Source organism: Poecilia formosa, unplaced genomic scaffold, assembly GCF_000485575.1.
Source record: "Poecilia formosa unplaced genomic scaffold, Poecilia_formosa-5.1.2 Scaffold33, whole genome shotgun sequence".
NCBI classification, from domain to species: Eukaryota; Metazoa; Chordata; class Actinopteri; order Cyprinodontiformes; family Poeciliidae; genus Poecilia; species Poecilia formosa.
The window spans coordinates 787319-801454 of NW_006799972.1; the positions used below are offsets into that span (position 1 = coordinate 787319).

The 14136-nt window shown below is 34.7% G+C and overlaps 1 protein-coding gene across 1 annotated transcript in view; it reads right to left on the bottom strand.

The window, feature by feature from the left end:
- The window catches only part of LOC103136522 (globoside alpha-1,3-N-acetylgalactosaminyltransferase 1-like), a 34297-nt gene extending 20456 nt beyond the window's left edge, over positions 1-13841 (bottom strand). Inside the window, exons 1-6 of the mRNA XM_007549805.2 lie at positions 13656-13841; positions 5324-5365; positions 5028-5165; positions 2557-2589; positions 1179-1313; positions 949-1057 (exon numbers count right to left, since the gene is read on the bottom strand). Of these exons, the coding sequence (XP_007549867.1) occupies positions 949-1057; positions 1179-1313; positions 2557-2589; positions 5028-5165; positions 5324-5365; positions 13656-13717 (519 nt within the window). The 5' untranslated portion in view covers positions 13718-13841. The remainder of the gene's footprint in view (positions 1-948; positions 1058-1178; positions 1314-2556; positions 2590-5027; positions 5166-5323; positions 5366-13655) is intronic.
- Positions 13842-14136: the final 295 nt, after the last annotated feature.

The following is a 14136-nucleotide window of genomic DNA, read 5'->3' on the forward strand; positions in this document are numbered from 1 at the left end:
TTTGTCCTCCGTTTCACCTGTCTTCCTTGAAAGGCCATTGTTATTTCTAGCAGACGCTCAAACAAAGCAAGAATTTTTCTGTTAGAAAGGAAGTTTCTAATTACAGAAACAAACATTTATTTCCTGGAATTTTCTTTTTCAGCCTGATTGGCAGATTTCGTCACGCAGGACTGGGTTTGCAGCTCTTCCTGCTGCCAGTGACCCGGTGGGGATTACTGACAGGCCCAGTAAACTATCCTTTTTCTTGGAAAAGCTTCTGCTCTCAGCATTTAGTGAGAAGTGACTTTGCTTTCGTTCCGGGTAATTCAGAGACAAATATCAGGTTGTCATCGGCAAACTATACAGGTCGTTGCAAAAGTTTTTATGACTTTTGAACTTTCCAATCCAAAACATGAACCAACACAATTTAGCATGTAATTATAATATTTCAGACAACTTTCTTTTTCATAGCTGCTGTCTCTTCCTTTTCTGAAACTGTATCCATCCCCATAGCCTCTCTCTTTCTTTTTTATTTTACTGTTTGTAAAAAATATCATTTTTACAAACAGTAATCTGATGAGAGTCAAGTCTGCACAAAGAGTCTAGAGATGAAAACATATTTACCACTTCTCAATTTTAAAATGTTTACTTTGTTGCACTTTTATGTTTCAGATAATCAAAGGATCTCTAAAACTAGACAAAGAGAGCATGAATAATTACAAAAAGCTGTTTTGGTTCTTTTAAAAAAATCCAACCAGCATTGGCTCAGAGAAGAATTTAACTTTTAAAAGTGGGGCGAAATTATTTGATTATATTGTCTGTAGTCAGTAAAAGTTGTTGGACTAATTGATTTTTTTTAAAAACAGAAGTTTGCCTGATCAAATCTGTATTTGATTTGTCTGAGTAAGAGGTATTAAAATGCTTCTCACAATTGTTGAAGGGCTAAGAATAAAAATACAAGCAGCTCACCTTGGGGACTTCGTTTTCTCTGTCTGTGTGAACGTAGTAAGTGAGATTGAAGCCGACAAAGAAATACTTCTCTCCTGTCTCAATAAATTTCTGTAGAAAACGAGTGTACCTGGTTGGGGGAAAGCAAACAACGAGGGCCTTCAATTAGTGAGGAAAAAAAACAAGCAATACAGAAAAGAAACAGCAACCTAGTAAAGCGTCTTTTTCCACAACATATTCTGATTACGTACTTGCCAACAGCAAAAACCACCACAGCTATTCTTGGGTTTATTCTCTTATAGATTGCATCAATGACCACAGGATCAAAGGTCCCTTCCCAGACGAGAGGAACGTTCCAGTTTGTCACGGCGTTCACATCGCTCCGTCTTGGGAAAACAAGGAAATGCATTTATAAACAAAATGATCACAGGGTAGTTTTACATCGGAGCAAATTCTGATATGATCTAAAAGGCAGGAAACTTATCTTCCTTTTTTTGGTTTCTAATGACTGATGAAGAGTTTAATGCTAATAAGCTTTAGTAAGTAGCATCACATAGTTGGCCTGCCCATTGTTCTAAAACATGTGGGTTGCCATCCTGATTACTGCTTTTTAACCTGAAGCTACTCAACAGGTATTAGAAAAAACACCAGCTGCATTGCATTTTAGTTATCTAAACATAATCCACAGCTACAGCAGATATAAAGAGACCAAGTTAAGTCAATTCTCAACTCTTTTCACCTTTAATGCAACATGTATCCTGCAGTATTTAAGAAAGTAGTAAAAAAAAAGTTATTGCTTAAAATCTCTGTTGTTTTTGTGTTTTATCAGTTTAATTGTACAAATGTCACAATTCAAGGTAGAAATGTTTTGAAGCAATGTTTCATAGCTTCATGTTTTACCACTTCAAAAAAGCTAAAATTTTAATCATGATATATATATATATATATATTTCCACTGTACAATAAGTTGTCTGGAATATATTTAATATTAAAAAATAGTTTTGACTTGAAGAAACATTTCAATTTACTGATCTTTACTGACAAAAACCAGTATAATCGTTTCATTTGCACTCATCACTCAACCTTCGACCAACTTACTTTTCTTGTTTTTCAACAAATTCAAAGAAAAACCTAAATGCTCATGTTTGTTCCTGTACTTACTAAGGAACATTAGAGCAATAAAAACACATAATGAAAACAAGCAAATCCCTCTTTCAACTACAAGGTTTTACATACTGAGCCAGAAAAAAGACAACAGTGAAAAAAAGCTGAACAAGAATTGCACCATAGTTAGAGAAGAAGAAACCAAACATAACACCACAAGCATCCTAATACCAATGGTTGAAGCATGGTGGTGAAGGAGTGGTCATTGGGGTTTCTTACACATGTAATTTAAGAATTTATATGATGTCCTAAAACACAAAATTAAATAATGGAAGATGGGTTTTTTTTCTCTTAAATAATTTCCTGTTTGAGGATACTACCAGGAATCTGGAAAAGCTTTTCCTCTTTTTATTTCCTCATTGTTTTAAAATGGAAAACAAACAAACAAACAAACAAAAAACTAAAACTTAATACTAAAGCAAGAACAAAGTTGCACAGTAGAATCAAATGTGTTGTGATGCTTACCCAGTCAGCGTGCTTGGCTGAGCATATTTTAGTCTGGAGAAGAAAAGGAAAAATCAGCTGCTGCATTTTATTTTGAAGGACAGAAGTTGTACGTGCAGGACATTTTATAAATCATAAAAGATTAACTTAGAGAGTAAATCTTTACTATTTAATCAATTATAAGCAATTTAATGTCAGATAAATGTCAGCTATCTGAAAATGGCACATTCCCTAAGATGTGCTAAATGAGAAGCCTGGTGTTTTTAGATATGGGGTTTTTATTCAGTACAGTGGAGAAATATAATGTTGCATTTGTTGGTTATTATGTTTCTTTAGCTAGTGTACTTCAAATTCATAATTATACTTCATAATTTGTCAGAAAATTGTTTGGGCATGTAAAGAAAATGTATTTGTGAATTTTCTGATTGTAGTTAAAAGTTTATTATAAAAACAAAGCATAATACATTTCTGAACAATTTTTTTCATATACCTTCTTTTAAACCAATGGATAAATCCTATTTATTAAAATCTAAACACCTTTTAATTACCCTGAAATTTTACATAAATGACCAGTAATAATTTTGCCAACCTAATTTCAGTGCAAACTACTTTAAAGTGACCGGGCAGAAACACTTTTGTTCCTATAATTTTTAAATTAAACATGGCAGCAAAAACACTATGGGGTTACTAAAAGGTTGCTAAACTTAAACCTGTCAGTTAATTTTAAAAAGAAATCACTTTGCTCAGTGAGACAAAATAAGAGAAGTGAACAACTCCTAAAACTCTTGACAACATGTCAGTAATATCCACACAGGGTTAAGTCACTGAAACGTGACTTACAGGTTGTTTAAAATTGTTCTGCCGGTTCAAAGGTCTCACATCCACCCTTTGTAAAGTTTATTTTTTGTTGATTTAGGCCAACTCAACCAGAGGCCTTCAGATTGGGAACTTTTCCTCTTCCTGCAGGATCCCAGGCTTTGCCGGGATCGTTGGATCATGAACTTGATAAAATTCCTTGCCACATACCAAAGGTTCCTCCAGGAAGCTCACTTGTCTTATGTTATTCCTTTAAGGACACTGCTTTCTAGCTGAAGGGGACAAAATCTAATGTTTGAAACTGAAAAAAATAAAAATAACGCAACTAGAGATAGCAAAATCATGTTCTCAGAAAGAACCTTAGTTGCTTTCAATATCTGGTGTGATAGAGACAATAGGGTCTCTCTTAAAAACATGATATCCTGTCACACACGAAGAAGCCATGATACACTGAGACATAACACCTAACATTAAATCAGACAAACTCAATTAAGCCATAAACATGCCAAAATATGTTGTCAAAAGTGCTGCTGGTGCAGATTTCCACAGGCTGAATGTCACTTATTCACCCAGTCTGTTTTTATTCTTCATTTCTGCATCTGAAACCGTGAACTGATTTCCAAAAACTGCCATTATGACCCACATTATCAAGTAGGAAGTTAGTTTAGTTTTTTTTTTTTTTCTCTGTTTGGGTCGGGGCAGCTATTCTGAGAACAAAGGAACAAAGGCTTTATCTTGGTGGATATATTTTCTGAGAGGAAGGAGGCATTCAATTCAGTCATTGTTCCTGTCCTCACTATAAAACCGAATACCTATAAAAATTCAAATTAAGCTCTCAGTCTTGGTAATATGCACTTAATGAAATGTATTTTTACATTTTGGAATGTTGTGTCTTCCAGATTATATTTTATGTCACGTTAAGATCAATGCTTGTTGTTTTGTTTTAGTAACTTTGAATAATAACCAAGTCACCATTCATCTTTTGAACCTCACATGATTTGTTTTGTCCATGTGTGCTTTGTTTTTATACAGTATAATTCTTAATTACATGTGATCAAAAATGTTACTTAAATCATTTTAAAAACAAATTTAATAACAGCAGTATCTGAGTATGAAATCAAACTCTCTGACATAAACTGAGGTTTAATCCAAGAGTTCATATGTAGAGTAGATGAAAAAAGTATGATAGTTTTTCCCCTGTTCAAATTAACAATTTTCTTTATAAATCTCCAAACTTCTCCATCCCTCAAAAAGAAAAAACAAAAAAAAAAAAAACATGGAATGAAATTAAAATTTGGTCTGGATGCAAACAGGGACAAATGACTATCTAATGTTAGAAAGAGAAAATATCTGCCAATGACTCTTCAGAAAATAGTTATTTATGCAGANGAAGAAGCCATGATACACTGAGACATAACACCTAACATTAAATCAGACAAACTCAATTGTGTGATTTTGTTGTCAGCACATTCAACTTTGTACAGAACAAAGTATTCAATGAGAATATTTAATTCATTCAGATCTAGGATGTGTTATTTGAGTGTTCCCTTTATTTTTTTGAGCAGTGGTGTTTTATATGGTTTTTAAAGCTCTAGTACATTTTTTTGTACTAATAATAAACCATAATAGTGTTTAACAACAATGTACAACAACAACAACAAAAAAAGGCTTCTTACCCTGATTCCATTATCATTTCTCCCGTTTTGCAGCTGCTTTTCTGGCACTGCCCGTCCTCATTCCTATCTATCTCATCAAGTTTATTTTCCAGGTCAAATAAATCCTTCTCAGGGACAACACACACTTGGCTGCAAAATCTTTAACGGAAAACAAAAGCACGTTTTCAAATCATGTGACGAAATGAAATGGAGATACAAAATGGTCATGAGATTTGTTGAACATTGACAGACTCAGTGGAAATCTCTAACAGTGTTTAATTATATATTTTAAAAAGTGTAGTGTTTTTATTACTCACCTGATAGATGGAAAGCTTTCTCTGAAGTAGCCATATACAAATCTGTGAAGACATAATGAAACCAATATCATATTATTTTGGTTAGTCAACAAGTTGTTTCTTCAGAGATTTATTGGCGCTTGTTGCTCTTGGCAGTTGGTGGTTACCATAGCAACCGGTAACTGACGGGGCCCCTTCTCCTTTTTCTGTTGCTGTTTGTAGCTGTGTGTTTTCGTCACAAATATTATATTTTAACATATATTTTAGACAAATGTAATAACATACAATGTTTCAAAAGTGAAGTTGTCATGTTTTGTATATGTTTTTTTAACTGTTGTCATTATTAATGTTGTCCATTTTAGATATGTTTAATTTTACAAATGTTAATGCTAACTGCTCATTGGGAGATATTGCTCTTGTAGTTTGTTTAGGGTTATTTATTGTGTTTTATTTAATGTATAGGGGCAGAAGCTGCTGGATTGATGTTAACCAACAACTTGATTTTCTCTTTTGTTGGAATAAATACACTAAACCTGAATGTTTCTGTTGTGACGTCAACCTGTTGGACCTGAGACAGACGTAGAAGGGTTACATATCCATACATCCATACAAAATGGATAGCAATATATACTCAATGGTTGCGATATAGCCATTTTAACTATCGTGAATTGAAAATATCGCGATACATCGAGTATTCTCGATACATTGCCCACATTAAGCCACGTTTATTTTCATAGCACATTTCAGTAACAAGGTTAAAAGTGCTTTACATGACAAAAACATAACACAATAAACAAAAAAACGTGGTAAAATAAAGTGAAGAGAAGTGAGATTTGAAAAGTTGATACAACAACAACAACGACAGATCCTTAATGTATTTTGGTGCTAAGCCATTCAGTAATTTATAAACTAGTGTCAGTTTAAAGTCTATTCTCTAAGCTACAGGGAGCCAGTGTAAGGAAATGTATTATTAAACATTTTGGAGTAAAAGTGGTTTGTATTTTGATCCTTGTAGACATTAATGGTTAACTCACTTTGTAAATATTTTGCAATTTACGTCCAGAACATTTAATCTTTCACTAACTATTCCCATTCATTGCTATTTTGTCCAGTCCACCTTCTATTTTCTACCTGTAAACAAACCAATATACTGAAACTGGCACATAATTTGTTCATTCCAGACAACCAAACAACTGTTTGCTTGTTTTATACAGATTTTAGGTCGTCCACAGGAATACATTTCTTATCTTAAAATCACCACTATCCTCCTGACTACCAGAAAAAAAATTTTTTTCCATTCCCCTTTTTTTTAATCCCACATTCTTTGTAAGGTAATAAAAGGTTTTATGCACTTACTTTGTCTTTTCCCATAAAATGTGTTATTACTGATGAACGCAATTTTTATGAATTAGAAAAAGATACGTACAAAAGCCCCACCCCTTCACATGTGGTATCATTGAAAAGCCCTAAATGTCCTCTCCAGATACCAAAAGGAATTAATTCAGTAGAATGCAGGGGGTGGGAGATATTCAAGTTTAGAAATGGCCTGTACAGAGGACAAAAATGAACTACTGGTAGTCAGGAGGCTATGCCACTCGAATATACAAAGGAATCCAGAAGAAAGAACCAGGGCTCAGCCATGCTCTCCGTTCCCTCCATATGAAACAACGTTTCTGCTAACATTCTTCCGATTCCCAGAATGTCCAAAGTTTGATCGCTCTGGATTTATTATTAACATTTTATAGAGGCTCAACCAGAGTCCTGACTTTGAGTAAAACATTTGCCATGCTGTTTTGAAAGCCAGATGAAGCTGCTGTGAGGAACACCAGAATACAAGCACGAAAAACCCACAGTACATGAATACAGTAAAACATCTATTCTCAAATAGGATTCTTTGCAATAAGAATTATTTTGGGTGTAAAGCATATCAGTGAAGCTAAGACTGTTCTTTGTAAAAATGTAATTGGCCTTTAGTGGATATTTTACTTAAGACACTCACCAAAAATGTTCAATGAACTGAAATGTTTTCTTAAAAAAGAAAAATTAAATCTGTTTGATCGTACACTAATCATCACTTGACACCATTTGCACATCTAAGAAACACAAGACAAAATGGAAAGACAAAAGTTAGCACCCTGAAAAAAGCAACGCATTGATTATCTGGTAAAATTATATTTTTGGGTAAGTTAATGCTTTTTCTAATGATGACAACATAGGGCTAAGTTTGTATTGCTGATTTTTACAGAACCGCCTTCTCTTCCTCCTACATGTCATGAATATTGTTTTATTCACATTTTACATGCTGCCCAATGACTTTGCCTCTGTATGTTATTCTGAGTCACAAAACACAGGCTGGTTGTTAATATCTTGTAATATTTTCACAAACTGCCATTGTAGCTGCGTGTGCTGGGAAGTGATAAACCAGTGTTCACAAACTGCATGGAATAGATGAGCAAAAACAAATGCTCTGGTTAAACAATTCTTTATAGCATTTTTCGTGGGATAAAAAAAAAATCCTCTGCAGTACTAAATGTGTTTATAGGAAGTAAGCTTTAAAGTCAGCTGGTTCACTACTGCCTGCCAGATTTTGCAATAACTGAAAAAGCAAGTTAGGCAGCAAGTGGAAACTCAACTTTGACTAAATGTTTCAGATTGGCTCTGCTTGTCTTTAAGCTGTCTATGTTTATATTTTATTCTCATTGTCACGATAACGTAGCAATGAGGTTGAGTTCACTGTTTGGAAATCAACCAAACAGCTAACTGTTGCTGTTTCTACAGCAATGTCTGTAGAAATACAGCGGCTAACTAGTCCAAGAAACAATTGTTTTTAATGTCATTTTCCATTAATTAAAATGGTATTCTTTCAATAGCCTTTTTTTCTATCCTTAAATATAGATAACAACAAAGCAATACATGCATCCAAGCTCTAAAATTTTCACTAAAACCCTTTCTAATTGTAGACTGATCAAAACAATGTCCAAACAATGGAAAATACCATTTTAACCACTGGAGTAAATCTGTTTTGTGAAGTGGTTATCACAATTGTTAATCACTAAATAGACAATGTTTTTGAGCTCCCATCCCTAATTTTGGACGGTGAGAAGCTGAATGTGGAGAAGCTGGTATAAAGTTTAGTTTTTTCCTGCCTTTTCCACATTTGCAATACAGTGGAGATTTATACCTGCCTATTTTAATAGTTAAACAACCAAATGTACCTTTATATGCACTAAGACGTACAGTGGAAACTATCTTAGAATTATAGAAGAAGCTAATATGTACAGTTCTCCTTATTTCCACTCTTGTTCAACAAGCATTGAGCAGAGGTATTTCAACTGAACTTCAGGCAATGTTTTCAGAAGTGCTACAAAAACAAAAAACTCCCATTCTGAAAAGCTATGAATCAGGAGACAAATTTCCACATTACATGAATACGTGATTGCAAAAACCTGATAAAAAGACTAAAATTAAACCAGGCAAGTAGCTGCAGGAGCTTCAGGAATTTCTTCTGTGTTTCTTGTAACAACAACCTGCACTCGGAGCAGAGGAAACACCCGGGTCATTTTAAACCCCCCTCACCACCTTGTAGTAGAATGTGTCAACAAAAGAACAGCATTTCCACTGGATAATGATCGGGAGTTGCTTTTCTTTACAGTAGAAAGAAACATTTTATTTTATTTTTTGTTTTTAAGGTCAAGCAGGCCATTTTCTAAAAGTTGGCTGATACTGATAGACTCCAACCCAAAAGAAGTGAAATCTAAATTAAAACAAAAGAATGGAGGAAAACTTGATGAGAGTTTACGTGGCCTACATTTTGCTACTTAAATGTAGTAAAGATTATTACAAAAAAAAAAAAGCAGCCAAAAAGAAACACCTGATGTTTCTGTCATTTGCTATCTGTTCTCATTCATTTTGAACACTGACATTCCCATAAACTAGGATGATCTGTGAACACAGAACATGTGGCTTACTGCCAAAGAAGCACTTATCATAATGGCAAGAAACATCCTCCACAAAACAATGATCAGCTTGCTCTCTCTGAAAGACAGGATTCTCTCCCCACTTCCTGTCCCAACATGCTGTTCTCGGCTGGTAAAGTGGGAGCTCACCCACTGGCCGGGTTTGACAACAGGTAATTTGAAATAACTTCTAACTTTCCACTCATCTCCAGTAAATCATGCCTACCAGGAGAAAGTAATCTTGAGTTATTTTGGTATCATTTACATCATCTCACATATTTTAAGAGTCGTAAGAGCTAAACTGGGGTCACTAAAATAAATGGCAATCATGATCAGGTAATGGCATAATTAAATTACATGTAAGACTGAGCAATTTTTATTATCGGTAGTCTTAGGATGGCAATGCAAAGGTACAAAGCAGAGGATATGAAACGGTGGAAGATTGATACAGAGTCAGAAGACGACTATATCGACACAAAAGCCTGGGCGGATCAACTTTCCCAGTTAGATATGGAAGAATTATGTTTCTATTTTTAAGTCAATTGCTGTAGATGTTCATAATGTGCTGACTAACATGGATATGAACAGAATATTCTCCATGGAAATCTTATTTAAAATATTTGGAGATAATCTGTATCGAATGTATGTCGTCTCCTGACATCCAGAGGTTGGCTGTAAAGCGATGATTACAGCAACACTAACAGTGATCTGATAGTTACACCCACAGGTTCCTGAACAGTGAAGCAAGAGGAACAACTCGCCTCACTTTTAAAAGAAAGGTGCAAACTAGTGTTATACCTCTCCCGTATTTGGACACCAAAAATTTACATGAATGCTGTAGAAAACGTTCCATGTTTTCTGCAAGCCGCTCACACCGGTTCTGCAGCAGGAACGCACATGCAAATGTCAAGAGGTCTGTTTGTTGTAATACAGCGATTTTTCAACTAATACTTAAGCTTTCAAAGCTCTCTAAACTCTCATTTTTTCCCTGTGAACCACACAGGGATGATCTGTATACTAATCTTTCTTAGTCAAAGCTGTGAAATACTGAATATTTGCCAAAGGAAGGAGTAGAAATGTAGAAACATTGTTTTGCTAGTTTATGATAATATATCCACAAAATCAAAAGCTACCTCTGTTAACAATATAGGAACACAGTTGAATTTCCTTGAATGAATATTGTACACATCTCTTCATAAAATCATACTACTACAAAACATTTAATTGTCCCTGTTAAACCATTTAATGATGAACCAAAGGCGTTGCTAATTGCCTGCGCTTATCTTTCACAGAAATGTTTACCTGGAGGGAAGAAATAATTTAACATCTCTAGACCTTTACCAAGAAAAGTGGAGAACAATACTCCTAACAGAGTGGCTTCATATTAGGCTAATGTAAAAAATAAAACTCACTACCACAAGCAGGATTGCAAACAAATAGTTATTCAAATGGAACTCAATTGATGGGCATTTCGTCCAGCCACCACTCCCTTTTCCACGAAGGTCCCATGAAATACTTTGCTAGTAAAACTATGGTATGAATTACATTAGGCTTTTCCTGGAAGTGAGTTTGATACAGAAGGTAATTTATTAATCCCTGTCCTTTTAAAAAGGCTTAATCCAAACAAAAACAAAACAAAAAGGCAGTGGTAATTTCTGTTTGCTTCCTTAGACAAACATATAAATGCCAAATTTGGCATGTATGCATTCAAACTGCAAAACTAATTCCGACTTAGAGTTTTGTTTTTGCTTCCTGGCAAAGGCATGATAGACTGATAGGCCTGTCACGGTAACAAATTTTGCTGAGCGACTAATTGTCTCAAAAATTATTGCGATAAATGATAATATTGTTTGAAGACCATTTTAAACTAATTTAATGGTAATGACATAATAATGCAGGCAACATCCTGCTAAAAATAAATAAACTGTATTTTCAAAAGAACATTTAACACTGGAACAGGTAAACAAAACAACCAAAAACCAAAATAAAATGAACTCTCAGAGCGCTTGAAAAAGTGTTCAAACCTCTTTAACTTCTCATTGCATTTCAGGCTTTGATGTATTTTACTGAGGTTTTTACATGATGGACCGATACAAACTATGCATAACTACCGAGAGAAATGAATATAACTAATTTTCAAACAAATATCTGGAAAGTGTGGTGGGTGTTTGAAACAAAATCGTTATTTATTTTGAAAATGTCAAATATGAGAGCGAGAGAGAGAAAAGGAAAAACTAAAATATTAATACAAAATTTTCATACCCAGAATGAAAAGGAGTAGGAAGCAGCCAAAGCTTATTAAACTTTAACTGCATATTTTAGTTTGTGCTGTTTTTGTTTTGAAGATATTAATAAAGACCTCTGATGACCAATGGAAACTTTTTCTATTAATATTTTTTAAAATGATAGCGGCACAAACAACCATTTTTACTGCACAAACATAACACAAATGTTTGACAATTTTATTTATTTTATTCACTCAGGTTTGCCCAGAATATACAGAGGGCATTTCAGTATAGAATAGTATAGTCCCACATAGTTATTTATACTTCTAAGTTTTCCTACCTGTCACAACTTCTACTCTTTGAAAATTATATCTGTAGAATTAATTTACTATTACCATATAATGCTGTCAGGAAGTTGAAATATTTCTCTTTAGTTATATTTTGGAGAGAAGTTCTCAGTGTTGATGCTGGTTGATAATGCTACAGTGTGAATTCACGCTTTGATTTTTCTAACGCCACATTGAGAACAAACATGGTATTCAAATTGAGAACAAAAACGGACTGATGGTTAAGCCACACCGATGCATACCATCATAACCACTCGTCTGCTGCGACCCTTAATCTGCATGACGCTGTTTATTTACACATCAATAGGTTAGGCTGCACAGTAATTTCCTGGTTGGGATGAATAAAGTACTTCTATTCTATTCTATTCTATTCTATTCTATTTCTATCACACCTCATTTATTGAACAGCTGTGTGTTTTAGTGTGATCGAGCTTCACACAGGTGAATTCAGTTTATTAAGTGATTAGTTGGATTGTATTTTATTTAGTAGTGTCGTAGTAAATGGGGCCTGACCACAAATGCACACCACACTCTTCAGAACTATATTAGTATAATAATTTTAAAAAATAGCAAACGATGCATCACTTCACTTTTATTTCACAGTAATGCACAACGTGAAAGATATGGGTGTGAATATTTTCGCAAGACCTTAATTATGACAAGTGAGCTATGATTGTTTAAATAAAACAGGCAACAACCAGGCTGAGAGGAAACCAAAGCAGCCTAAGAAAACACATTTAAACCAGTATTATTTCACTGGAATCACAGTTTCACTTCAACTACATTGCAAATATGTAACTCATGGACAGGAGTTACTCATGTGAGAATTTTAGAAGATGCAAAAAAATAAAACAAAACAAAGCAAAAGAAAAGCAGGGGATAAAAAGCATGTAGAACAGCACACCCAGTTCTAGGTATAGCAGCTTCAGAGAATTGTTTTGACACTTGAGTACAACACACAGAACAATGGAGGCTGCTTTAGCCCACAAGGAAGCGGTTTAAATATTAATATTTTTAAGCCGTACACTTACAGGGAGAAAACTTAACTCAGCCTTTTCCCCCTTATAGCAACACCATGCGCTTGGGTTTTCTACATTTTTACTTATTCCGAATGACACGATAATTTTCCGCTAGTGTTTTTTTTTTTAGCTTCACAAATTCCGGTGTAGAGCTTCCGTTTTTGGTGGCGCTTACAATATATTTACCATTTTACAACATAACACTTCACACTAAATTTCACTGATCTACGCGTCGTCTACAGTCGTTCAGAAAAACCCCCAAAAAGACCATGTCAAGGAGAGGAGATTGGCTACAAACACCCCTCCGTTAAGCACTGTAATTTGAAGTGGAGCAGTTCTCTTTTAACCCCTGACATAACGGGATACATTATATCTTCTCCTCTGTTACTTACGTATTAAAAAGAGCAAAGGGTTGGATATATGTGTAAAAATTAAAAATAAATACAAATCAAGTTTAACTCATAAATGATTCGCTGTAACTGCATCCGAAAGTTCTTCAGAGACGACTTCGCAGTTCTTGACTGAGGATATTTGAGGAGGGCGCACGACGCGACGCACCTAAGTTCACACAAATAAATATTCTTATACTTCAACACCCAGATTTAACGGATACGGGCAGCAAATTTTCGCCTTCTTTGCATGATATTCTGAACTATGAAAACTAAGACACTTTTACACGCAAATACGCAATTTTCTTATTCGTTACAGCCTTTATGCCTTCCCTCCCTTTTTTTTATTTATTTATTTTTTTTACTTTTCTTGCATCACTACATCAAAAAATAATAATAAAAAAGTCAAACACTTACACCAGGATGATAAAAAAAACTACCACGATCAAGACATGGGACTTGGTGATGTTCCGCTGCATTTTCAGTCCGTTATGACGCGAACCACCGGACGTGAGTAAGAAAGCGTCGAGCAGAAGCTGAAGAGAGATGCGCAGGTTCTGGGGCGCTTGCTGGGACTTCCTGTCCGACAGGCGGTGGGAGGTAAACAATCTGAGAGTTAACAGCAGTTTCTATAGGGCGGGACAAAAACACAAGGCGAGGGGAGGGGATGTTCTCTTCATCATCATCATCATGATCATCATCATCATCAGGAAGCTGCACTGAGTTGACAGGAAAGAAACATTTTCACTTCTCCTTTTCACCAAATGAAAAAGCAAGAAGACTGTCTGTCAAACTTGTTCGGATCAAAGCCTGTTTTATCTGAACTAATGTTTTTCAAAATATATATTTTAATTTCATTTAATGGTAAATAAGCATCACATGATAAATTGCAAAAATA